At 39.4% G+C, this 27,476-nt stretch overlaps 2 protein-coding genes across 3 annotated transcripts in view; one reads left to right on the top strand and one right to left on the bottom strand.

The window, feature by feature from the left end:
• The window catches only part of LOC111154107 (GEN1, Holliday junction 5' flap endonuclease), a 31,418-nt gene extending 26,966 nt beyond the window's left edge, over positions 1 to 4,452 (bottom strand). Inside the window, exon 1 of the mRNA XM_022513495.1 lies at positions 4,337 to 4,452. The gene's annotated coding sequence lies outside the window, so the exon portion shown is untranslated. The remainder of the gene's footprint in view (positions 1 to 4,336) is intronic.
• A 458-nt stretch (positions 4,453 to 4,910) lies between these two features.
• LOC111154051 (structural maintenance of chromosomes 6) overlaps positions 4,911 to 27,476 on the top strand; it is a 75,186-nt gene continuing 52,620 nt past the window's right edge. Inside the window, exons 1-6 of one of the 2 annotated variants that reach the window (XM_022513406.1) lie at positions 4,911 to 5,076; positions 13,120 to 13,262; positions 14,941 to 15,058; positions 17,379 to 17,484; positions 24,583 to 24,719; positions 25,336 to 25,397. In XM_022513406.1, the coding sequence (XP_022369114.1) occupies positions 13,125 to 13,262; positions 14,941 to 15,058; positions 17,379 to 17,484; positions 24,583 to 24,719; positions 25,336 to 25,397 (561 nt within the window). In that variant the 5' untranslated portion in view covers positions 4,911 to 5,076; positions 13,120 to 13,124. Of the gene's footprint in view, positions 5,077 to 12,119; positions 12,150 to 13,119; positions 13,263 to 14,940; positions 15,059 to 17,378; positions 17,485 to 24,582; positions 24,720 to 25,335; positions 25,398 to 27,476 lie in introns of those variants that run through there. The other variant, XM_022513407.1, reaches the window with a different exon arrangement.

A 27,476-nucleotide genomic window follows, 5' to 3' on the forward strand; every position in this document is an offset into this window, starting at 1 on the left:
CCACAGATTGGATCCTTTAAGCAAGACCAAGAGGGCTTTCAACTACGCCCATAAATAATGTTTTTTAAAGATTTTATTTATTTATTGGGGCAGGGGGAGAGGGAACAAGAGCAGGAGGAGAGCAGTAGGAGAAGCAGACTCCCTGCTCAGCAGGGAGCCAGATTAGAGGCTCTATTGCAAGCCCCTGGGAGAGGTGACCTGAGCCAAAGGCAGATGTTTAACCCACTAAGCCACCCAGGCAACCCAATAATATTTTTAATATAACATAATTATTACATTTAAAACTTAATTCTTCATGCCATTTTATTTTCTTTTGTCAGCATAAACCTGGTTTAAAGAACGAGCATCCACAGTTAGGTTACAGAGCCACTAGCACTGGTAACTGAACAGTTATCAGTAATGTCTACCTAGGATACCCATTTTGGCTCTTCCTTTATTAAAATGTGAGAGAAGGCTACAAAGTTGTAAGCGCAGTTACTTAAACACAACTGTTATGAACCATGTAGGCAAACAGAACAACAGAATTATCTGTTGGTTCCCAGAAAGCAAAATTTGAGTTACTATCTCTGAACTAAAGTGTTTTCTTTTCCATTTTTCCTAAGTTATATGGTATTTTCCAGAAAACTGTCTCTTTCATTGCCAATCTTTTTGGTCACCATGTTTTAAAATCTATCTCAAATCTTTTAAAAAGACTTTGATACCTTACCCCACAGTCCCCATGCAGCTACTGAAATGGATTTCAAAGAGGAGAGTCTCTTTGTGCTCCCCAAACACATACCTATAGAAGAGTAATGCTTGGCTCAGTTTCTTTCATTAGCATCATCGGAGAATTCCTGATACTGTGAAATAGTTTTTTCCTCACTTTTTTCTCTGAATGATAGGAATCAAGGGAACATTTTAATAGGAACTAGCTTCTATGACATGCCCCCCAAAATCTTTTTTCTCTAACTTTCCATTAATGAACTTGTTAGACCTTCTTGAATTACAAGATTTTATAAAGCCTTCACTGTTTTTAACTAAAAAATAACGAATTAGAACTATGCCAAGCAACATATTAAAAGGGTTGGGAGTGGGCACGGGAATTGCAAAGTGAGCAGGAAGATTTGAGGAAGAATATTTTTAGAGGCAGAGGCAGACTACACTGGAAAGAACATTTTTGCTGAGTCTCCTTTGAAGACTCTATAATGAGCTCTTCTCCAGTCTCCCTCATATTACTTATCCCACTTACCTGACATCTCCCCTGGGCTGTTAACTAGAATACCAAATTCCCTACTTTACCTTCATGTGGATGCATAATATGCATTTAACTCTTGATTCCACCCCCTCACCTCCAAACTGTTTTACTTCCAGTCGCTTAGGCCATAAACCTAGCAGTCCTCGATTCTTCTCTTTACTCAGCTCTCCAATGCCCTCTCCATCAGCAAATCCTCTACCTTTAAGATATACCCGAAATCCCCACTTCTAGTGATAGAACTCTGGCGTTGCCTATAGACAAACTTTAACAGTCTTCCAAATCGCCTCTCTGCTTCCACTTTTTACTACCCTTCTCTCCTACACAATCATTCTCCTTCTAGAAGCCTAAAATCCTGTTTAAAAACCTAAAACATACTACGATCATCATCTGCCTGTTTGTCACATGTGCATCTATTCCTTCTGTTTATTACATTAATTTACTTCTTTATTTATGGTGCTATCTTAGAGCCAGTTATAAAACAAAAACAAAAAAAATACGTAAAATTACGTAAGTGTTCTACATGTAATACATTATTTTAAAATACTATTTTAGGATTATCTTCATTAGATCTATGATCTAAATCAGTTAAGTTTAGAATGCATGTTCCTTTTGAAAATCATTCCTAAGAACAGAATATATTAAAAATACCCAATAGTCCAGAAAGGGCAAAATTATGTAAAATGTATATTTTATGAAAAATAACATCATGTTCTAAGAATGCAGTTAATCCTAAATGTCTATTCCTGGGATCTATTGTTTTTCATTCCTTGACATTTTCTTTGCTTCAGTGCTTCCTCTGTACATTAAGCTTCAACAGTAACATTGTAAAAGCATATAATGTTCCAAAAAGGGACAGAATGCCACAGCTTTTAAGATATTCAAGTACAACTACACTGGAAGATAGAACAGATGGTTTTTGAATGAGGTCATGATCATCAGCCTGAGGTTACTTGATGAGGTTACTTGAAAATAGCTCAGCATTAAACACAACATATATCAAAGTCTCTCACAGCTACGTAAAATTTTCTCTTATTTTTCAATAAGATACAATTTGAAAAAATCGTGGTGTGGGATGTGGTCTCTACTCCCATCTTCATAATGTGGTACTTTTACTGACATCAATCTGCTCGCTCCATCAGTGTATTATTACATATAAAAAGAAGTCTCCTTAACATATTAACAATTCTTAAGAATTAATGTGACACAAGAATATTCATATGAATCAGCAAAGTCATAACAACCCACAGTAAATAACTTTATAACCTATTAATGACTTCAATTTATTTAGTTTACTGAAAAAGCATTAGACTTGGAATTAGAAACCTAGGATTTTGGTCTTGGATATAATACTGAAGCTGTATGACCTTGGGAAGACGTTTAACCCATCTACAAAATGGGAGGTACTAAACCAAATGAACTATAGGATTCTGATATTCTTTGAACCTCCTGATCAATTTTGGTAGCTTGCACTAAAATAAAACCAGTCTATTCTAGATACTACTGCTTGACAGAAAGAACACAAATTTCTAGTTTAAAAAAGCCCTCAAGAATTCACTACAGTTAAAATAAAACAAACCCTTTGATGTAACCATATGGTGCCCATAAATCAATTTATGCTCCTAAAACTACCTTAAAAGCTAATAAGCTTTTATTGGTTAATTATAAAACTGAATGAAGTGAGAAAAGCACAGAGCCTTGCTAATTCCACTAATGAATCAAATTTTAAAGAACATAAAAAGAGGTCAGTGGTTTGATTTATGCAAAAATACACATTTTATTAAACCAACAGTTTTCCAATTTTATTTCAGTTTAAGCAAAAACATTAGGAAAAAACTCTTTAACAACAAAACGAGAAATATTTTAAGTTTCCCAGTTCCCACTTACAAGACTATTTTCACATTAAGATAGGTAAATGGTTTATTTCAGTTCAAGATTGGATTGTATGGGATTTCCACCTAATTTCACTAATTAATGCTGGTTTTTTATTCTTTCTTCAGTTTTATTTTCATATGAATTTAGCATAAACTTTGAAGCATAATATACGCCAGACTTATAGTTAAGTGTTTATTAAATACCTATTATGTACCAGGAACTCTAGATGCTAGATACAATAATGAGAGATGAAGCCCTGCATTTAAGGACTTTATTAGGGTGAGACTAGAGATGGAAAGAGAATTACAACAACGTGACAAGGACAGGCGAAGTTAACGTAAGCTACAGGAGTAAATAAATACCTTACCTAATATTGAGCATCAAGGAGGGGCTTCCTAAAGGAAGTGACATTGACCAGAAACCACCCAACTGTTCCCCACTGTTTACCAACAAGGACCACTTAAGACTAGATGTGGTACTGTTTTAGTCTATTTTGACCAGGTCCTACTTTTCATTGTGCCATGGCAAGGGCCACCATGGGAATAAGATACATTTGATTCTCTTTAGAAGCAGAAGGTCACTTCCATAGAAGGAATTCATTATTGGAGCCCTGACAATTGTCATCTATTTGGGGGTGAAGCAGCGTAGCGGTAAATGCCACTTTTCCCCATCTACAAGGGAAGACTGTGGAATACAGGAAATTGAGTATTTGACACGATCAACGTACTCAGTTAAAAAGTTGTGTAAAGACCTAAGAGGTCGGTTAATGTCTGGGTAAGAACAGCACTGAAAGCTACGCCAAGAAACTTAAAACTTCGTTAGTTCCGGTATATATTGAGGGGGGAGGGATTTACAGTATAGGCCGGTGCGGAGAAAAGACTGTAAATAACCACAACGCCTTAAGGGAACGGCTATCGTGGAAGCATTTCCAGAGCACAACACTGAAAAAGGAACACCCCGGTTAGACTACGCCTGCTTGGGCCTGGAACGGGGCGTGGGCGTTCTCCTACAGGGTGCCCGGGAGAACATCCATCTGCCTCGGCGGAGAGGAGCGAGCGCGGGGCGGCCGGGGGTCAAGCAAGCACGGCCGAATCGCAGCCAGACGGCTCTCCCACCGTACTCCCAGCCGAGCCGCTGACCGGGGTTCGGAGGAGCGCCCCAACCCAGCCTTTCAAAGGAGCCAGAGGAAGGACGGGTCGGGGCCGCCTCTCCACGGTCCGCCGGACTTACCCGGACACCCCTTTCTCCTCGGTTTTGGAAGACGCCCCTCCGTCTTTTACCAGTTTGGCCTGAATCTTAACTACTGCTGCCTCCAAGTTTACAAATTTTCTCTTCAAGAAAAAAAAAAAATTAAGCGAAAGAAAAGAAAAGTGCTCTTTCCTTTTTCCCTAAGCAAAGACTAACGCTTGGATTGCAGCACCCGGATGCGGGAAGTCTCCGGAGCACTTCTAATTCCGCGCCCCCTCCCTCGTGGCCCCGCCTCTTCCGGGAAGTAACCGTCCCCTTCCCGCGACCGCAGTCTCTCACTAGGCTTTCCGGGCTTCCAGACGCTCGGCTCTACGCATGCTTGGAACTGTTACCAGGGTGCTCCGAGTTCTCTTCCCTTTCACTTAGGCAAATCACCCGGCCCCGCGCGTCCCGCCGACGAGAGCCCTGCGAGCCTACCAGCTTCCCCGTCGGCTGAGGGGCACTTCCGGCCCCTCCTCTTAGACTCTAGAGGCGCGAAAACTCCGAACCGCGCACGCGCGGGCTGAGCCCCAGCGGGAGGGGGAGCGGGGCGCAGGCGCGGAGTGTCCGGCGGTGGGCACCCGGGCAGCCAGCCTCCTGCATTCTCCCACCGCGGGCGCGCGGTTCCCCGCGGGCCAACGGCGGCTAGCCGAGACCGAGACGTCCCAGGGTGCCCTTTGCGCCCCGCTGCCCAAGACAGCAGCCCCGATCGGGTTCCTTGGGGAGACTTGGACTTGTTCGAGGTAAGGTGAGGGCGCGCGCTGTCGCTCTCCCTTGCTCCGGATCAGTCCCCTCGCTGCCCCCCTTAGCCGGAGCCCTCCAGCCTACCTGGTGGCGGCTCGGTCACCGGAGCTGCGGCGGTGTCCAGGGTGTACCCGCTGGGCCGAGCGGGCCAGCCGTCCGGTGGGGATCTTCGGGCTTTCTCTGCGGGCGACACAGGTCTCCTCAACCGCGGGAAACTTGCCCGTGGCAACTGGGGCCCTCCTCGGGCTCCGCCGGCGGGGCTGGCAAATCCGGCTCGGGCTGTGGGACCCGGCGCCCGGCCCCTACCGGCCCTCGGCTTAGAGGAATAGCTTGAGGGGATGCGGTCCTGGGCGGGGAGAGTGGGCTCGGACCTCCGGCGCGTAGAGCGAATCTGATACCTCACCAGCAGCAACTTAGTCTGTTTACGAATGTATGCAAATAGCACTTTAATTAGATTTGTTGTTAAACCCCAGCGTCATGACAACGCAGATTGTATTATGTAGGAAAATTAAATTGTAATGTTTGTAATGTTTGGAGGTTTTGTGATGGCATTTCTGTTCCCTCTTTTCTTGTGGAAATGAACTGAGGAGGAATCCCGATTGGGAATTGCGGAACGCAAGACTAGGATAGAGAAACGGCTGTGGGACCAATAAGACTTGAGATAATACTGTGATGATTCCTGGAAAGAGTAACGATTTTGTGTATAAACCCTGAAGGCAGAATTTACGCGAGCGCTTATTACTCCGTGTATATTTCATGAGTAGGAGATTAAAAGCGGGTGTTTTAAGACAAGCTATTTCGGAATGTATATTCAAAGCAAAAAAAAAAAAAAAAGTCCAAACTCCGTAACTTTTAGGTAACTACTGTATGTATAGTCTTTTAGAATATTCAATAACAAAAAAAAAGATAAATTCAATAGCGTATGCATTGGCCTGCAGGTGTTAGGTAGTAAGTAGTTACTTGGGTGTGTGGGTGGAAGGGAACATATTAGAACTTCTACTTTGATTTACTTTGTCTCATTCTAGTACTGTGTGAAATACACAGAGTGATAATTTTATGTTGAAATATGTATTCGAAATTTCTTTTTCTGACTGGAGATCAGATTTGGAGATCACTAGAATATTGCTTGTAAAACATGTTTTTTTGTGAGAGAACAACTGTTATGTGATCCAGAACTCTTTGGTATCACCTCTTTAAGTTTTAGTTCTTTTTCTGTAATTGGAGGAAAATAGCTGTAATACCTAACAGCAGGATGCTTAAATATGTGTGTATGGTGGGAGGAGAATATTTATAGCCCTATCTTTATCTATAATAAATATAAAGCATTTAGTATTGAGGTTGGCAACAAAAGTAAGTACAAATTCCCTAAAGGTTTATTTTACTGAATGTCTAGACGTAGAATTTTATATAAAACCTACCTAAATGTTGACTTACCATTTTTTAGAACTAAGTTAGACAAATTAATCAAAGCTGTATTTGACTTTCAGGAATCAATAAAAAAGAAACTCAAAATTTTACCATAATGGTATGCATTATATTTAAGGCATAATTAGTTACATTTCACAGTTCTGTATACACACACATTAGTAAGTCCAGGTGACTGAGAGTCAACTATAGTCACTTCTGTTAATGTTAGCATTTTGATTCACTAGTTAATGAGATACATCTTTTCTCATTTAACATACTTTCCCTGGTGACCAAATTCAAAATAATTTCTGTAGCTTTCTCAGCACCACTCCCAAATCTACCCTTACTGCCTATTAACCTCTCCGTCTCAGTATCCTAGAATCACTTCCAACTCAGTGTTTCGAGGCAAAATAAATGTATTATTTACCCCTTTTCTTTCCAAGCCTGCACTGTGTACTTACTATGGCATTTAACGTTGTGTGAAGATTGTTTCTAAAAATGAAACACAAAATGAAGTTTTTTAAAGCCCCAAGTTTTAATTGGCTCAAATACTAATATTAGAAGGACACATCACAATACAATCCTTATTGTAGTTTTATACATTAACAAAAGATAGATAAGAAGACGAATAAATTAATAGCCAATTTCACTGCCTATAAACAAACTTAGTTGTTCATGCCTGGAGGAACCTGGGCGTTGAAGAGGTTTGACTTTGGATTTTGACAAACCTGGGTTTAGATATGAGTTCTGCTAAGTTACAGCTACTTGTGTCTGGGCAAAATGTCTTCTTGAGTCTCAATATCCCCTTTTGTAAAATAAGGACAGTACTTACAAGGATGTTGAGGATTAAAGGAGATAAAGTGTTTATCTCAGGAGCTAAGCATGTAATAAGTAGATATTTAACAAATGTTAATTCTATTCCCATTTCACCCATACTTTTAAATCTCTTGGTTTCTTCTGTTCCTCTCATCCCTGATACTGTCACTGCTTTCCTTCAGTGCCCCCTCACCCTTAATAGCTGGGCTCTTTTGGCCCTATTCACACTCACCCTGTTTTATCTGTCCTCTAGGTTGAGGCCACAGGAATGTTATTAAAACACAAATCCGAGTGTTCAGATTTTATTATCTGGAATGTTGTGCTTAGTGCTTCCCAGTTTTGCTGATCTAGAATTGTTTGATAGATGGACTTTTGAAATTTTTTTCACTTAACTCTATTATTTAGTATGTATTGCATCTTGTGATTTTATGGTATATCCCAAGCAATGTGCTTAATTAGTTCACTACATTAAAAATGAGGTAGTTTAATATGCAGAACTGAGTGTGTCGGTGGTGGTGGGAGGGGCAGAGTTGGAGATGCCGTAAACACAGTCCACAGCAGCTTCAGATGTGGCAGCACGTTGCCTTTATTTTGCACCATTATTTCCTACTGTTTATACAGTTCTGTTACATCTGTTCTGACTGCTCTTAGTTCCTTCTTGGATATTAATGAGAAGTATGAATTATTAGATGGCTCACGATAAAATTTAAAATTTAGGCATTTATAATCCTGTTGAAGTGTATTTGATCTATCAAATTTCCTATTCACTTACTTGCTGTAATGAATTGGTTACCGATTTTCCTTCTTGAACTTATTTTTTATTGATAGTTACATATATGTTACTATTCTGCTCTGATTTGCTTCCTATGAGAGAGATGTATTCCTTAATTCTGACTTTTTTATTGTAAATAAACAAATGAAGAGCTTTATGGATGTATTGAAAATAATGTATTGAAAATCCCAGAGGAGATTTTTTTCCCTTTTGTATTTCAGAATATTAGAGGTATTTTTCCTTGCATCTATTAATGTGTCTCTTTAGCCTTTTGGAGACAATTTTACTGTATTAACTTGTGTCTAACTCTCAGGACATTCGTATGTGTTTTTAAAAATCCATTATCATTAAATTACAGAGTGATTTGTATTTTAAAAAGTAGGATCCTTCAGTATCTGTCAGATGCATGTTACCGTGGCAACCTAGTAGCAAACTGCAAATCCCAGGCCAAACACAGCAAATAAAAAACATCGTCATCACGTAGCACACCATCTTCTGTGTAGTACAGAATCTCACATTCACTGTAAGAAGCTTAACCACATTTATCTACATGCACTTTCTTCCCCCAGTTTTACTTGAAAAACTACCATGTTTTAATGGTAAAATACTAAAATCAGTCAGCTGATGTCTGAGTGCCTGCTAATTACAAGATCATTATTGGGCATTAATGAAAACTGTATCTAAAAAGGAATTTAATGTGGGGAAAACCAAATGGTAATTTGTCCTCTCTGCTTTCCTACAATAAATAAATTACTGCTCAGTAATTGAGAAGGAAATAGAGAATGGGTGGGAGAGAAAGTATTTTGGGGAAAATAATGGCATGGTGGTAGTCCAGGGAATTTAAGTTAGCAACAAGCAACAACAAACTAATATACATCGACTTTTGTTTTGTTTTTTGGCTTTTTTAAAGATTTTATTTATTTATTTATTTGACAGACAGAGATCACAAGTAGGCAAAGGGGCAGGCGGGGCAGGGTTGGGGGGAAGCAGGCTCCCTGCCAAGCAGAGAGCCGAATGCGGGACTTGATCCCAGGACCCCAAGATCATGACCTGAGCCGAAGGCAGAGGCCTTAACCCACTGAGCCACTCAAGCGCCCTACATTGACTCTTGTTAAATAGTTTGAGAACTAGGTTGGATTTTTCAAGTTTTGTTTGACTAGTTTAAGAGATTCAAAATTAACATTCGATTATTTGTTAAAAGAACAGATGTTGAATATTATGTAATTGTGACTGTAATGCTGATACTGTCTCAGGCATTTGTTTAGGTTAAATGTTCTTCAGATTTGATCTAATAAATACCTTTTAGACGGTATTTGTTTCATCATGATTAGGCTCTTCATTGCCTTCAGGATAGGATAAAGTCCAAGTTTTTAAATGTTGTTTACAACAGTTTTTCTTAAACTTTAATGCACTTAGGAATCTCCTGAGATCTTGCTGAAGATGAAGATTCTGATTCATTTGGTTTAGGAAGGGGCCTGAGATTCTGGATTTCTAATACATTCCCAGGAAATGTAGATGCTACTTGCTGGTCCTTGGACCATATTTGAATATAAAGTCTATAAGTCATTATATGATTAGCTTCTTCTCTGCTGCTCTAACTTAATTGCTTGCTTTCTTGCTATACCTTTAATTTATGGCACCATGTCATGGACTTGCGTATGGTATCCACCGCACCAGAGTATCTGGTGTGTGGTCCAGGACTCTTTCGTAGGGTCTACAAAGTCAAACAGTGCATACTGACAGTCAGATGTTATTTGCCTTTTTCACTCATTCACTTATGAGAGAATGGAGTTTTCCAGAGGTTACGAGACTTGATGAGGTCACTGCTCTGAGGATTGATAGAATGTGTACATGTGTGTTCTTTGTTTTAAAAGTTCCTCAGTTTGAGGTGCCTGAGTGGCTCAGTCGTTAGCCTCTCAGCTTTCCGCTCAGGTCATGATCTCAGGGTCCTGCGATCAAGCCCAGCATCGGCTCCCTGCTTCCTCCTTCCTCTCCCACTCCCCCTGCTTGTGTTCCTTCTCTCTCAGTGTCTTTCTCTGTCAAATAAATAAATAAAATCTTAAAAGTAAAAAAAAGTTTCTCAGTTTTAATTGGCAGTTTTGTAGATATTGATAGGTATAAACAAAAAGCTCTTTGAAGTCCTGAGTACTGTTTAAGAAGAGATCAGCCACAACCTTTGAGAACTGCTGCCTATGGTATTAGGCTGTAGATGCAAAGACTCAGGTCTAGAACTTTACCAGAGCTCCTTCCTTAGCCTCAGTGACACATGGGATGAGTGGGAATTTTGGCGTTCCACATGGCTTCTGTGTACTTTACCTCTCTGGGCAGTGGTAAAAGGTCTCATGTAATACTACCCAAAGGAAAATGGGAGTAAGTAGCACCCTGTAACTGCCTGATCAGGATAGACATGTAGGCTTCCCAGGTGGGCCCCACTGACACCATTATCATGGCTCTCTATTTGGGCTACTTAGCCTTCTCTGACACTAGCCCAGTTGGGCTCCTTGGGGCCTTAAAAGGTGGAAGTCCAGGCTACCTGCTTGGCTTTTGCTAGTGTGTGTGTTGTTGGGAGAGTAGAAGGAGCAGCACAGGTGTTTTTTTTTGTTGTTCATTTGTTTTGGTTTGGTTTTTGTTTTGTGGTATTTGGTTGGAGTAGAACAATTACTGTCTAAAAGTTTTCTGTCTTGTTAGGATGCCCTTTTTCTGGTCCTTCGGCTAGAGAGAGCAAGCTTTCATTAGCCCTTTTTTCCCCTGCACTTGTTGGTGTTTCCCCCAGTTGCTGTCTTCAAGTCTGGTGTATTTGAGGCAAAACAAAAACTCAGGGAACTCATCATGATGTCATTCCTTGTGTCCTAAGGTCCCTGGCCAATCCATCTCCTTCTCACTCAGAGTTGTCTTATGTTTGTTATATACATAATTTCCAAAGTTTTTAGTTTTACCTAGGAAGAGGAATAGGGAGAAGTATATCTATTCCATTTTCCTAGAAGTGGAAGCCTCTGATTGCTGTTTTAACTTGCGGTTCGAGAGAAAGAATAAAAGATTGAACTCTAGACCCACTGCATATCCTTTATATTTGTTGTATAAAAAATATGAATAAACATTAAAATATTCCCATTAAGGAAAATCTAGATTTGATAAAGATCTAGTTTTTGAAGAAAATATTTCCAAGTTTAATTAAATAGAACTTACATGAAGGAGTCATGACTATAGTTGAGGATTTTACAAAACATAAGGTAATCTTGTGTAGTAACTGTGAGGTTTTGCAAAATAAAATTACAGAAAAATTGATTCAGGAGGATATAGTGAACCTGTGAAAACTGGTGTACAAGAAAGAAATTTAAGTGATTTTATAAAGTTAACTTTTAAGCAGTCTCCACTTTGAATAGTTTTAATTCTATTTCTTTCTGTCTTTGAAAAAACATTTAATGTGTCATGAAGTGATTTCAGAGCCTTAAAAGGATGGGAAAACCACTCAGTTCATTTAATGAGACATGCATTGTGAAAATAACCAAGCCTTGGGGTGCCTGGGTGACTCAGTTGGTTAAGTGGCTGCTTTTGGCTCGGGTCATGATCCCAGGGTCCTGGGATCAAGTCCTGCAGCATCGGGCTCCTTGCTCAGTGGGGAGTCTGTTTCTCCTCTTCCTGCCACTTCCCCTGCTTGTGCTTGCTCTTTCTCTCTGTCTATGTGTCAAATAAATAAATTTTAAAAAAGATATCCAAGCCTGGCAGAGATAGTTCCCCAAATAGGCACAGATATTTCTGCAAGATTGTTTATATCGATGTAAGTTTGGAGAGCAGTGGGTTAAAAAATTAAACACTGTTTGGATTTCTCTTCCTCTCTCAACCTCCTTTTCTTGCTCACTTTTCTTCTCTAGAGGCCCCATTTGGGTTCCTGCACATCTCTTGGAACACCACTCCACACATACACTCTTTGGACACACATACACTAAGACTGGCTTTGTTGCCCTGTGCGCATATCATCACATAGGGCTGTCGTATCTAGTGAGGACTAACTGGAGTTCATCAGTCCAAAATCAAGAGAGAGAAAACCTCAGTTGCTCTCTTGCTGCCCAGTACCTGGTACAGACCTTGTTGCTATGGTATAGTACTTGAAGGACTTAAATGGATCAAGACTAGAGCTATTCTTCTTGTTCTTTCCCTGTATCTGAGACATTTTGATTACCTATATTGTGTATTTTTCTCTCCATTTACTCAGCAAATAATTATTAAGTACATACCGTAAGTCTAAACTGTATTTTATAGAGAAAAGTAAAAGCAGCTATCAGTAGGCATAACATTTAATTTTAATCACAGACTGTCAGGTTTGACTTGAGGTGCGGTTTTCATATGTTCAGAAAATCTTGTGTAATTTTAAATACATTAGTTTTCTAGGCATAAATTTCATAGTACATTGGTTAAAAAAAAGACAGCATGGACTATTTCTTTAGGGAATGATTAAGGGAAACTACTAATAGTTTTATCTGAAAAATTGAATGATTGCTGTGGGATAATTTCAGAAGGTATTATGACATCTCTGTTAGATCTAGGAAACTAGAAACCATAGTTCCACAAAATCTTTTACCATTTGTCAGTTGAGGAGTCAGAACATTCAGGTAGGCCCATATCAATAAAATCTTGGCCATGAATAACTCTGAAGTAAAATCAGCTAGAGTAGCATATGCACATGATTTAAGAAGATGCACATGATTTAATAAACATACATTTATTACCTTATACTTCTGCAGGTTAGAAGTCTGACATGACTCCTGGGGCTAAAATTGAGGTGGCGGTCAGGCTGTGTTTCTTTCTGAAGACCTGAGGGGAAAATCTATTTTGTTGCCTTTCCAGTCTCTAGTAGCCACTGGTGTTTTTTGTCTTATGGCCTCCTCCTCCTCTACAGATGATATTTTTACTTTCTTAAAAGTAAAAACTAATGGACATAGTACTTAAAATTTAAGTTTTGTCTCCTTTATTTTGTTAAGTTTAATATGTATGGAACAATCATATGGATTTCTTGATTTACTTCATTGTTGCTCTAATACATGTTCAGACCTGATGGCCAAAAGAAAGGAAGAAAATTTCTTCTCTCCTGAAAATGCCAAAAGACCAAGACAAGAAGAGTTAGATGACTTTGACAAAGACGGTGATGAAGATGAATGTACAGTTTCTTTCACTAATGGTACCTCTACTTTGGTAAGTGCAAAATTTGGGGCCTGGCGTGGTTCTTGCATCTCGTTTATATGTCATATTCTTGATAATTCAATATCAGGGAAGGCAGTATGATTAAAAAAAAACCAACTAAGGTGAAATAATACGACTTTTCTTGACGTTTATGTTAACTATTAGAAACAATTGGTAAAGAAAACAAAGAGCTTGTTCTTTGGAATGATCAATAAGTTTGACAAACCTCTAATAAAGCCACCAAACGGAAGAAGAAAGGCACAAATTACTGGTAACAGGAACAAACCTGTAACATCAACCCTTTAGAAGGTTTCAGAAGGACAGTAAGGGATGTGACATGACATGATGTTCAAAATCATTTGTTATTGAGGAAGTGCAAATTAAGACCACAGTGAGATATCACTACACACCCATCAGAATGACTGAAATTAAACATGACAGCAGTGACAAGTTCAAATGCTGGCAAAGATGCAGAGATCATTCATTGATTGTTGGTGGGAATGTAAAATGATACAGCTACTCTGAAAAATAGTTTGGCCGTTTTTATTTTATTTTATTTTATTTTTTTATTTAACATGCAACAACAGCCTACCATAAAATCCAGCATTTATCCCAGAGAAATGAAGATATACCTTCACACAAAAATCTATACATGAATATTTATAGCAGCTTTATTTATAATAGCCCAAAACTGAAACAACCCAGGTGTCATTTAGTGAGTGAACAGTTAAACACTGTGGTACATTCATACCATGAAAAACTACTTAGCAGTGAACCCTCGGTGTAGGCAACAATAGACATTTCTATACCATTTGTGAAGTGACAGTGTTACAGAAATTGAGAACAGATTAGTGGACCAGGAGTTAAGATGGAGGTAGATTGGGTGGGATGTGGCTTGGCTATAAAAGGGGCAACGTGAGGAATCCTTGTGGTGTTGGAAATGTTCTACATCTCGACTGGATCAATGTCAGTATCCCTGTTGTGATACTGTACTACGGTTTGTAAGATTTACCATGGGCGGAAACTGAGTAGAGAATTCACAGGATCCCTCTATTCTTGAAACTGTATCTACAGTTAGATCAGAATAAAAATTTACTTTAAAAAGTCTTCAACCATAATTTCCAATATTCTGCTCATACAAGGATTTAAGTGTTTCTGCTTTTTAATAAGATGGTGTCCAGAAAAGAGAAACCAGGAGTTTTTAAACACACTGTTAAAAAAGATTTAAAAAATTTACTGTACCAGTAGTTCTCATTCAAAGGGGGATTTCGCAACCTCCCGCCACTTGTGGGGACATTTAACAATGTCCGGATATGTTTTTGGTTGTCATAACTTGGGGTTAGATGTGTGCTACTAGCATCTCGTGGGTAGAAGGTAGGGATGTTGCTAAAATTCTCAAAATGCACCAGGCAGCCCCCCGCCAACAAAAAAATTATTTGACTCAAAACATTAGCATTGTCCTATTAAGAAACTATGTGATAACAATTATTAGATCCTTGAAGGACTTTAGAATGAGTGATTACTCATAGAAGGTTCCCATTTAATTTCATCTTACTCATTAATCACTTATTATAACTTTTTTCATTAATTACACCACTGAACTTTCTCCAAATGTTTAGATGGTTATAGTGAGTTTATTAGATTAATTGTTTTCTCTCTCCCCTCCCCCCCTTTTTTTTGGGGTCAATAGACCGCAGCAGAAGTTGGAATAATTGAGAGTATTCAGCTAAGAAACTTTATGTGTCATTCGATGCTTGGACCCTTTAAATTTGGTTCTAATGTCAACTTTGTTGTTGGTAACAATGGAAGTAAGTGCTTTTGTCCTCCTCCTTATTTGACTTTGAGCAGTACTTTACAGTTAGAATGCATTAACTTTTGTAAAATAGGTGACTGAATGCTGATAAATCTAAGTTTTAGATCTATAAACTTACAGTCATGAATATTTTCACTATTTGCTGTCAGTCTACACTTTAAGAAAATTAGGAGTTAACTGTAGGTTTATTATTTATGTAGTAGGAATAAACATTTCCTGCTTATTTTTTTTTAATCCATTTGTTTTGAAATTCATACCCTAGAAGAGTGGACAAACTACCCTCATTATGATTGAGGCAGCCTTTCATCTTACATCTATTAAATGTTACGATAGAGCCTAAACAGAGTGCCATGAGAATCCAAACATGAAAGAAACTAATTCTCACCGTGGCCAATGAAACTTGGAGAGGAGGTGGTATTTGTGGTGGTACTGGAATGAAAATGACAGATTGTGCAGATCTCACTGGGGAAGAAGAGGCTGAGATGTTTCAGGCAAAGATTGCTCATCAGCACAGGTTCAAAGGAGTAGAAATAGACGTGCATGGACAGTGGTGAACAACCTTATATGGCTTTGTCATATACCACATGATAGGGAGGGGTAGAAGGTGACACCGGAGAGTCCTGTTGTAGGTGATATTGGTGAGAATCTTCAATGCCATGATAAAGATTTTGGTGTTATGTTCAAAAGTCAGTGGAGAACCAGTTAAAGTTTATGAGTAAGGGATGACATGGTCAAGATTTATGAAACAAAGTGGCCACGTTGTGGAGAATGGATTAGAAGGGGAGAGACACAGGGGTTAAAAAGACCTGTTAGGCAGCTTTTGTGATGGACCAGCCAGGCCTGAGCAGTTGACAACTTAATTGAGCCATACACAGAGAGGAGGCTTGTCAGAGCCTGCAGCTGGTGGTGTGCTAGAAGGGCCTTAGGTGAGTGCAGCTCTGAATTCTATTGAGTGTTCAGTAGGTGTTCTTTTTTTTTTTTTTTAAGATTTTATCAATTTATTTGATAGACAGAGATCACAAGTAGGCAGAGAGGCAGGCAGAGAGAGAGGGGGAGGCAGGCTCCCCGCCGAGCAGAGAGCCTGATGTGGGGCTCGATCCCAGGACCCTGGGATCATGACCTGAGCCGAAGGCAGAGGCTTTAACCTACTGAGCCACCCAGGTGCCCCTCAGTAGGTGTTCTTTGTTTCTCCTGTGCTATATTCAGTCAAGAGGAAAATGTTATAAGAAGGAGAGAATGGACAGAGGGATCAGTGCTACTGGGAGGTCCCACAGGATAAGAAATAAGGAAAGACTGATGGGTTCTGCAATTAGGTCTTTTCTTTGTTTTTGTTTTTAATTTTGAAGCAGTGATTTTATTAATAAAACTGAGAGAAGAAATAATGTAAATAGTGGAGGCATTGAATTTGGAAATGAACAAGCAGAGATTAGAGACTCAAAGGCATTCCAGGAACTAAATCAGATTAACCAGTGGTATATTTGGGTTAATTTGGGTTATATTGTGAAAAATGATGGCCTCGTAAGAGTTGATTTAATTGGTTGATTGTGGAGTTCAGAAAATGATAACATATCCTGGGTAATTGTTTAGATTTTAAAATTTCAGCTTGTGATATTTTATATCTGTTGGCATAAAAAGAAGTGTACTTTTCAGAGAGCTAGGAGATGAATAATTTTCAAATTATGAATAATAATTGTCAAAATATTACACAGAAACATTCATCTGTATGACTGATGATTTTTTCATATTTAAGTTCATTCATTTGTTAAATACCAGAGTGCCTATGATGGGCTGCTCTTGGAGATACAGCATTGAAGAAAACAAACAACATCCCTGTCCCTATGGGGCTTGTTTGCTTTCAAGGGTTGTTAAAAATAGTTTCTGACTTCTCTGAATTTATAGAAAAAGTAAATTATGCCTAAATTAGAATGTAATAAAAATCAGGTGAATCAAGTATACATGTGTAATTAGAAAGATAGACTCGTTTTTAATAGGCTGATGGACCAGGATGCAACAATGAGACTTGTAAGTTGGAAAAATAGCAACCATTTTTTCCATTTCCCTGTTAGTGCCAAAAATTTGATACCTGAAACGTACTAATTTTTTTCTAATAGCGGCAGCTAAATGTCTCATGATAGGTATAACTTTTTTAAGTTCGCTGAAAGAAAATGATAATGGAAGTGTAACACTTCATTTCAGGGTTGGGACTAATTTACATTTTCATTCAGAAATCTTTGTACATCAAATGGTAGGAGTCAGCCTTTTCATTACTCTCTCTTTAATGAGTGTGATTTTTTTTTCAACACCTGTCTCTTTAGGTGGGAAGAGTGCAGTACTCACAGCTCTCATCGTCGGCCTTGGAGGAAAAGCTGTTGCTACTAATAGAGGCTCTTCTTTGAAAGGTTTTGTGAAAGATGGACAGAAGTAAGTGTTTGCGTTCTACATGGATTTTTCAATTCTTTAGTAAGAAGCAGCTTACTGTAGATTTGTAGTTTGTATAAACATGGTAGGAAATGAATTGACTTCCAGAACTAGAGCAGAACAGTCCTCTTTTTCCATTTCTTTCTCTTGGTCCCTGTTGCCTGCATGGCCTCTGTTGTCTATTACTCTCTCCAGACAGAAAGCTTGTGTAAGGTATTACCATGTGCCTGCCCACTAATACTCTTGTTTCTGTTACTTTTTGGAAGAAGGAACTAACAGCGATAAATCTGCATTATTTCTGTTTAAAGGAATATTTATAAATAATGGACTTTCCTGGCTCTTGACCCAAACTTCACTAAGTCCATATTGGTATGATACAGGCAAAAGAGAGTCCATGACCAGCGAAGGGTCCCTGCAAAATTTCTGCCTCCAGTCCCTAAGAATTCCAAAAAAGTATTCTGCTCTCTGTCTTTGATTTTACGTCCTTTACTCAGGTGCTTTGCCAGTGATTTCGATTTGAGGACCACATCTGCACATCTATTTGTGGTCTACCTTGACCCTTGGAGAATGGTCACGTAACTACTCTTATTGGCTCTATGCTTACATTTCTTTCTTTCTTTACTTTATTATTTTTTTTTAAGATTTTATTTATTTATTTGAAAGAGAGCGCACAAGAGTGGGGGGAGCAGAGGGATAAACCCGGCTCCACGTGAGCACGGAGCCCAGTGTGGGGCTCAATCCCACAGACCTGAAATTATGACCCGAGCTGAAATCAAGAGACGCTTAACTGACTGAACCACCCAGGTGACCCATTTGTAATTCTTTTTGATGTAACTTGCCTTCATGTAACTTTATCTTAATTCCCTAGTTTGCATTGTCTTAGACTTAGGTCCTTTTGCCCATTAAGAGCACTCTTCAGGCTGATCTCCTTTTCTTCTTAATACAGCTTCAAGTAACTCTGAAGGGATCCTTGTGTCTCCAAAAAGCTGGAAGCCCAAAACTCTGTTATATTAGCTCTCAGAGCGAGGCTGCTTGCGACTCTCATTTCTCTCTTGCATACCCCATGCCTAGAACCTCTGGAACTTTGATAATTAAGTGATCTTTTTTCGTATAATAGACTTTCCTTCTGCTTCTATATAGATGAGGGATGGGATGTAAACCAGGACTGCAGTTTTCTCATGTATCTCTCAGAAAACCATGGGAATCTTAACCCTAAGCCAGACTTCCAAGTGGACACAGGAGAAGGGGTGAAGATACACAGAAAATAATTTCCCATGCTGTATGGCCTTGGAAACGAACTACTTGGTAACAATTCTCCAGCATATTTTCTGTCTCTCCTTATCTTATTTGGGTCCCAGCCCAGCAAGGTCTTCTCCTCTCGGTAGTCCCCAACCAAATAATATCTGAGGTCAAATACAAGTTATTTCAACATTTTTAATGGTCCCAGCTCTGTTTCAATTCACTATACTTAACTATACATTTCTTAGTTGTCCAAACAATCACATGGTCTGCCTAGCCAGATAACACATTGCTCTTTCAAATAGGAACTTTGAGGGGAAAAAAACCTTTTTTTCTATACCACTGAATGTTTTATGTTTCAGTTAAATATATATTTTTTGTTTGTTTGTTTTTAGCCACTTGGGAAATATCTGGACCAAAGCAGAAACTTCTTTCTGAGACTTGTCCTCAGAATATCACTTAAATAAGGAAAAGTCCAGCTTACATAAATCACCAACTTTCAAGGATATAGCTGCCTGGAGATAGGAATATTAATGTATTTTAAACAGTTAATAACAGTTAAAAGCTTTTCCTGAGCTCAATCTCCTTTTTACTGACCTTGTCTGAAAAAGTATCTTAAAAACAGCTTTTTCAAACCCATTACTATTCTTCTAGTCATCCCTTCTTCATTTAAAATGTTTGATATCTGTGAATTTCATGGTGCGCCTTGTTGGCTCAGTCATTTGAGGGTCTGACTCTTGATTTCGGCCCAGGGGTTGTGGGATGATCTCAGGGTTGTGGGATCCATCCAGCCCCATAATGGGCTCCACGATCATTGGGGATTCCGCTTCTCGCCCCGCCCCCTTTAAACCTCACTTCTGAGCGTGCGTGCTCTCTCTCTCTCACAAATAAGTCATTTTAAAATAAATGATTAAAATATTCAGTATCTGTGAATTTCTTATTTTATAGTCTCTGGTTCTGTTATCACTTTTTTACAGAATTAGCTCATGGAGCTTTTCAGTTCTAGTCTTAGTCGATTCTGTATCTAAAATCGTGGCTGTCCCACTTTGCCTGAAGAAGGTCTGTTGGTTTGGCTCAGGTTCAGGAGAGTCCTTGGGACTCTCCTCCCCACCGCTCCCCCCCCCCGCCCCCCAACATTACACTCCCCTTTGATAGCACCTGGGCTCTCAGTTGTTGGGGGTTTCAGCTCTCTGTAGCAATGCTTGCCCAGTGAGGTTCAGAGAACTGTGCCCTGAGGTACTTTACCTGGGAGTCAGCCCTCTGTCAGCCACCAACCCTTTACAGTGGTCCTGGGGCCTAATGCAGCTCCTCCATGGAAACCTCTTTCAGCGATCCAAGGTCTCATGACCCTTGTTATTCAGGTTCTTCTTGAACATGTTTAGTTCACGGCTCCCTCCCCTGGCCTTCCGAATACTAGTCCTGGTGGCTTTGGGATCTTTGCAGCAGTCCCATTTCTGACATCAGTTGTGCCGTTGGGAGTGGGTTAAGGAGGGACGAAAACTCATACTTTCCTACTCTGCATTTCTGATTGATTCAGTCAAGGCTGCAGAACTTCCTGCAGATGAGCTGGCTACTCAGGGACAGAGCAGATGCATCATAGTTTTACACAGCTTGTTCCTTGTTCCTTGTTCCTGTTGGTCTGCTGCTGCCAGATACCTCTGTGCAGATTGATTTTTTTCGCGAGTTGAGAAAGAAGCCACATTCTTTCTGTGGCACTACTTGTTTCTGTTGTCATTCTGAAAGAACTCCCATCTATAGTCTCTTCACTTAAGGGTCTCCCATATTTACAGACATTGGGCTCCATGGCTCTTAACCCCAATTCAGGATGAGCTACATCAGGATGGTGAGGAGACAGCAGTTAGGGCCCAGTAAAGTTGTCCGTGTCTCTCCTTGTACAGGTGTTTTGAGCAGTTATTATGGAGCTTTTCTCCTCAGCCATAGTTTTTTTTTAAAAACTTGCCTTTCTTTATTCAAATTCTTCACAACGGGCTACCAGTGCCTCCAAAGTTCTAACAATACTAAAGGTATGTAAATACAAGGAGTAGCTAGGAATGAAAAGAATAAAGTAGATGTTTGCTGTAGATCAAGAGAGGTGTTTAATGATCAGAGAGGAAATATACATAGTCACTTTATTTTTATTTAATTTTCTATTTAAGTTTAACTTAATTAACATATAGTTTCTTAGTTTCAAAGGTAGAATTTAGTGATTCATCAGTTGCATATAAAACCTAGTGCTCATTCCATTAATTGCCCTCCTTAATGTCCATCAGCTAGTTAACCCCATCCTCCCACCCACCTCCCCTCCAGCAACCCTCAGTTTGTCTCTATTGTTAAGAGTCTCTTATGGTTTATCTCCCTCTCTGTTTCCATTTTATTTTTCCTTCCCTTCCCCTGTGTTTATCTGTTTTGTTTCTTAAATTCCACATATGAGTGAAATCATACGATATTTGTCTTTTTCTAACTTTTTTCACTTAGCATAACATCCTCTGGTTCTGTCCATGTCATTGCAAATGGCAAGATTTCATTCTTTTTGATGGCTGAGTAATATTCCAATGCATATATACACCACTTCTTCATCTCTTCATCTGTCAGTGGGTATCTGGGCTCTTTCCCTATTTTGGGTAGTATGGGCATTGCTGCTGTAAACACTGGGGTGCAGGTGCCCCTTCAAACCACTGTGTTCGTAGCCTTTGGATAAATACCTAGTAGTGCAATTACTGGGTCATAGGGTAGCTCTATTTTCAACTTTTTGAGGAACCTCCATACTATTTTCCAGAGTGGCTGCACCAGCTTGCATTCCACCAACAGTGTGAGATGGTCCCCTCTTTCTCTGCATCTTCACCAACATCTGTTTTCCTGAGTTGTTAATTTTAGCCATTCTGACTGGTGTGAGGTGGTATCCCATTGTGGTTTTGATTTGTATTTCCCTGATGTCAAGTGATATTGAGCATGTTTTCATGGGTCTGTTGGCCCATTTGTATGTCTTCTTTGGAGAAACGTCTGTTCATGTCTTGTGCCCATTTCTTGACTGGATTTTTTGTTTTTTGGGTGTTGAGTTTGATAAGTTCTTTGTAGATTTTGGATAGTAGCCCTTTATCTGATAAGACATTTGCAAATACCTCCTCCCATTCTGTAGGTTACCTTTTAGTATTGTTGACTGTTTCCTTTGCTATGCAAAAGCTTTTTATCCTGATGACTTCCCCATAGTTCATTTTTGCTTTTGTTTCTCTGTACTCACTTTATTTTTTAAATGTTTTCATGAGGTGCATTCACTTAATACTAGGTAATCATACTAGCTAGTGAAATAAAATATTTTTTCTCCTTACGGTAGGCCAGTTGCCCTTCCCCTGCTATACTTCAGTTAATGGTTTTCAGCCTTGACTGTTCATTAAAACCAACTCAGGAGCTTTTAAAAATCCTATTAATTACAATTTTTCAGGAGCATATCTGTCCTAATTATGTATTTCTTTTTTTTTTTTTTTTTTAATTTTTTTTTTTAAGATTTTATTTATTTATTTGTCAGAGAGAGAGAGGGAGAGAGAGCGAGCACAGGCAGACAGAATGGCAGACAGAGGCAGAGGGAGAAGCAGGCTCCCTGATGAGCAAGGAGCCCGATGTGGGACTCGATCCCAGGACGCGAGGATCATGACCTGAGCCGAAGGCAGCTGCTTAACCAACTGAGCCACCCAGGCGTCCCCTAATTATGTATTTCTGATTTAAACACACACACCCCAGCTTAGAGTAGTTGAGAAAAGGTGATTTATTATAAAGATTCAGAGATATGTGTCTTAGAACCTGCAGGAAAGAAGTACAGTTGGGTCTCATGAGTGACTGGAACTGAGAGACCTCAGAACCAAGTATTACCTGCTCTGGGCCTTTCTGTTGTGTATCTCTGCTTTTCTGTGTCTTTGTCTGTAGGCCTCTGTCTGCCACTCCCTTCTTTTAGATCCATGCTGCAACCCTTCTGCTATACCACCCCGCCTCACCCCCTTACTTAATGGGCTATGCTGTGTTTCATTCCCTTCCCTCTTTCTCCTTATGACAAGCGTGTGGGTTTGTAAATGTGTTTCTCTCATCTCTGGAGTATGTGTTCTCTTCCTTATAACTTATCCAGGTCTTTGTTACTCTGTCCTCGTGTGTGCGCTCATTGACCTCTTACTGCCCTTGTCTGTGGGGCAGTGTGTGTAAGGAAGTGCTCTTACATTCTCTTTGTCTCAGATTCAATGCCAATGTCTGTGGGTGTGTCTTTCTGTCTGTCTGGGTTTCCCAGGAGCTTCTCCATTGTATGCTTCTGCTGCTCTCCCTTGGTCAGGGGGTAATGTCCCAAACTGGTTTCTCTGGTCCTCAGAGGCCTCAAGGAATCACCAGCTCTTGACTTGGTTGCGCCTTTATTTGGGTTTGTTGATAAAACTTTTCACTATGAAGTAATCTAGATTTATGGAAGTGTTGCAAAGATTGTATAGTTTCCTGTATGACTTTCATCTAATTTTCCTTAATATTGACAGCTTAAGTAACAAAGTTACTTTTATCAAAGCTATACGGTTCACCTTGGTATTACTGAGGAACCTATAGACCTTATTTGGGTTTTACCAGTTCTTCTTAATTTGAATTCTTAAAGAAGAGAATCTGTTTCAGTTTGTGTCAGATTTCTGTACTTAGTTCAGTCCCTGGGAGTCAGGGTGGGGACTCATGGCTGCTGAGCCCTGTCTTTCTGCTTGAGCACTCCTGGAGAAGAGAGTGAGAAGATGAAACCTTTCAGTGTGCCTACTGTAATACCAGCTTACAGTAAAGTTTATTTTGAGTATGTTTTTCTGCAATTCCTACAAATGGGAGCACTTTGGGAATATGATTACAAATTCATGAAAACAAATACTATTAAAGATTTCATTTAATTGCCAGTTGAAGTAGTTTCACATTAAGGGACTTTAGGATTTTGACAGATGTTCGTATGAGCCAGGAAAAAAAGAATTGTCTGCTTTTATGTTTAAGGAAGTTTTAATATATTTAGTAATGTATCTCGTTAACATTGTCTTTCTACTAATCTTACTTTAACAAAAGTAGAAAAATAAAGATTGATATTTTTTCCCATAATGTATTAAAATATGTACTTCTTTAAAACTTCAAAAATAATTTTTCTGTAATCTGATAAAACTTCAATCATTTGTTTCTTGATACCAATACTTTTCATTTTTTTTATTGCCAAGTATTTGAAAGAATAAAGTTGCTTTCTTTGATGCCGATGCTCTTAGAAAATGTTATTATTTCACCATAATTGTTACTTAATCATTCTTAAAGGTCTGCTGTCAGTGTAATGCTTTGTTATGTAATTCAGAGTAGTCAGGCGGTATAGTAATACACATTGCTCATAGGAAAATGTATAACTTATCTACATGACTTGAAACAACCAAACTTAAATGGTTTTAGGGCACCTGGGTGGCTCAGTCGGTTAAGTGTTTGACTTCAGCTCAGGGTCCTGGAATTGAGCCCCACATGGGGCTCCCTGCTTCTTGGGTAGTCTGCTTGTCCCTCTCCTTCTCTCTGCTCCTTCCCCCATTCGTGCTCTCTCTTTCACTCTCAAATAAATAAATAAAATATTTTAAAAAGCGGTTTTTATGTGAATGTGGTATTTCTATTATAGATAAGGTAGTCAATGTTTTTGTGCCTTATTCTCAACTTCACTTTTTTGTTAGGTGTGGTATCTTCAACGTTGTTCTTTATCGCCTGTCAGCCATCAGTGGCTTGTGTAAAGCTACTTCACAAATGAATTAGGCAAAATACTTTGGAGGTTTTGAAAATTATAGTAACCTAGTATTGAAATTGCACTGTACCTTCATGTGACTTAGCTTAACCCTCTTGCTTCAGCTCAGCAGATATCTCAATAACATTACGGAACAGAGGAGACGATGCCTATCGAGCAAATGTGTACGGCAACTCTATAGTCGTGCAGCAGCACATCAGCATGGATGGAAGTCGGTCTTACAAACTAAAAAGTGAAACAGGTTTGTTATGAGTCTTTCCATTTCATATAAAATGCAAGTAAATATTCAGCTAGACAGAGCAAAGTGATTGCTCAGGTATTCATTGAAAGGGAATTTCCTCCCAAACTCTTGAAACCTCTCTCTCGTCATGTGATCAGTCGGCTGCATGTATGACGTACACGGGATGCTGTACGGACACGCACCCACCGTTCTTTGACCCCAGGACACGTACGGCAGGACCACGGTTACCAGAGCCTGGGTCCCCTTGAAACGGGCTGCGCTGCTTTGTTCTCACCTGCGGGCCTCCTTCCACCCCTGTAGTTTTTATCACACATGGAAAGGGGGCTTAGCCAAGGGTGGAAAACGACAGGAAGGAAGAAGAAGCGAAGACGTAGATGAGAAGGAAAAGCAAGTGTTTCGCTGCAGGGAGAAGAGGAGCACTGTCCCTGAGTCTGCTGCTTCCTCCGCCGTGTGCCTGGCTCTGGACGCCGGCAGCCTGCGGCTCTCTCCCCTGTGTGCCTGTTCTTAAGGACATAACAAAATAGTGAATATTTGTATTTGCAATGAGTGCTTATTTTTTTCTCTGTATTTTTACCCTAGAAACAGTCTGGTCATTTTATGTGTTTCTCTTAACCAGGCACCGTGGTTTCTACTAGAAAAGAAGAGCTGATTGCGATTCTTGATCATTTTAACATACAGGTAATTGCTAAATTTTCGTTTGAGATTAACTGGTCACTTTCTCATATGATTTCATTTGTAGTGTTGAAAGAATTAAAATGGGCTCCTGTGAGTAAACTAACTAGAGGACAAACGTGTACAACTATTGTTAGCAAAGTTGCTTAAAATTTACTAATTCAGCAGGAATTTTCAGTGCCTAGTAGAACACCTGTGATTTGGAAGAGGAGTCAAGAACGTCTAGTCTATACTGGTACAGGCTAAAATAGATGTTAATAAAGGCTATAAAGTTTTTTTGCTTTCTGCGATCCTAGTCAGAATAGCATCATAGCTTTCTAAACGCAATGCTAAATTTTTGTAGAAAAAAATTTATTCTAGAAACATAAAGCATTCTTTATGTATAATTTTGGAGTTCCTGATCATACCTAAGGAGATCGGGCTCCAGTACTTTCTGCTAAGATACTTCGAATAATTAGAAGTAGAGCATGTAGTCTTATTAGTGCTGGAATTGTCTTTGGAGGTCATCTAATTCACTTTTATTTTGTAGGTGATAATAGAACTAGAAAAAGTAAATTTACCCCTACAGTGGTCTAGGCATGGTTGCTGGTAGAGCCTGGCTGGGGATCTGTGCATCCTGTTCCATTCTAATGTACCACCCTGCCTTAGTTACTCCAGGATGAAGAACACCAAGACTAGTCACCAAGGACAAAGAATAATTACGAATCTAGGTCTTTTTTCCAGTTTCGTTTAGAACAAAGCTATCCAGAAGATCTTTCTCTGAGGGTAGAAATATTCTGTATGATGCTGCTCAATGGGTCAGCCGCTAGTATATTGCTCTTGAGCACCTGAAATGTAGGACTAAGAAATCAAGTGTTTGATTTGACTTAACTAAGTATAAAAAAAACTACATGTGGGTAGTAGCTTGTATATCAGGCAACAGGAGGTTAGAAAAATAATTATTAAAATCTAGAGAAAAGCAGATGCGTCCAATAAATTTGAGACTAGAATGCAGGACAATTTTTAAGCAGAATCAAACAAACCAAAAGTGTATGGAATCAGGTGTTTGGGAGCATCTTGAAGGGCATCCAGTAGAGTTCTCACTGTCCAGATTTACCCCCCTGTCCCTCCAGCAAGTGCTTAAGTGGATTGTGGTGGAGAAATCACTTGTGCCTGAGACTTCTGAGTCCTTCTGAGGACAGCTCTATCAGGAAGTTTTTATTATGGAAAAGTTGAATAAAGCCTGTTTCTCTAAGCTCCCACTTCCTTGGGGAATATAAAAATATGCTTATTTCTTTTGAAATATTTGAAGATTGTTAGTCCTTTTCTGGTAGGATGCAGCAAACCAAAGGTTCGGGTTCATTGATCAACATAGGGGAAGGCCTAGAGCTACACTAACCTGTACAGTAACCATTCGCCACATGTGGGTATTGAGCACTTGAATGTGGGTGGTCCAAACTGACATGCACTGTCGTGTGAGATACACACTAGATTTTGAAGACTTAATGCAAAGGAATAATCTCATTTTTATATAGGTATATGTTAAAATGATAATATTTTAGATTAGAATTATTTTATCTGTTCTTTTTTTTTTTAAGATTTTTATTTATTTATTAGAGCGCAGAGCTAGAGAGAGAGAGAGAGAGAGAGCATGAGCAGGGAGGAAAGGTAGAGGGAGAGGGAGAAGCAGACTCCGTGCTGAGCAGGGAGCCCTATGCAGGGCTCAATCCTAGGACCCCAAGATCATGACCCAAGCCAAAGACAGATGCTTAACCGACTGCGCCCACCAGGTACCCCAGTTTTACCCATTTCTTTTTATATTTTTAATGTAGCTACTAGAAAATTTAAAATTATCTGTGTGATTTGCATTATGTATCTATTGGACAATGATGACCTAGAATAAAATAACCCAGAGGGAGGAGGATATTTAATGTCTTTAAGTACCTGATTTTATTTGTCCACTGTCCCCTTCTTCTTCTTCTTTTTTTTTTTTTTTTTAAAGATTTTATTTATTTATTTGACACCGAGAGAGAGATCACAAGTAGGCAGAGAGAGAATGGGGGAAGCAGGCTCCCTGCTGAGCAGAAAGCTCCATCCCAGGACCCT

Source organism: Enhydra lutris, unplaced genomic scaffold (assembly GCF_002288905.1).
Source record: "Enhydra lutris kenyoni isolate GAN:26980312 unplaced genomic scaffold, ASM228890v2 scaffoldscaffold35, whole genome shotgun sequence".
Taxonomy (NCBI): Eukaryota; Metazoa; Chordata; class Mammalia; order Carnivora; family Mustelidae; genus Enhydra; species Enhydra lutris.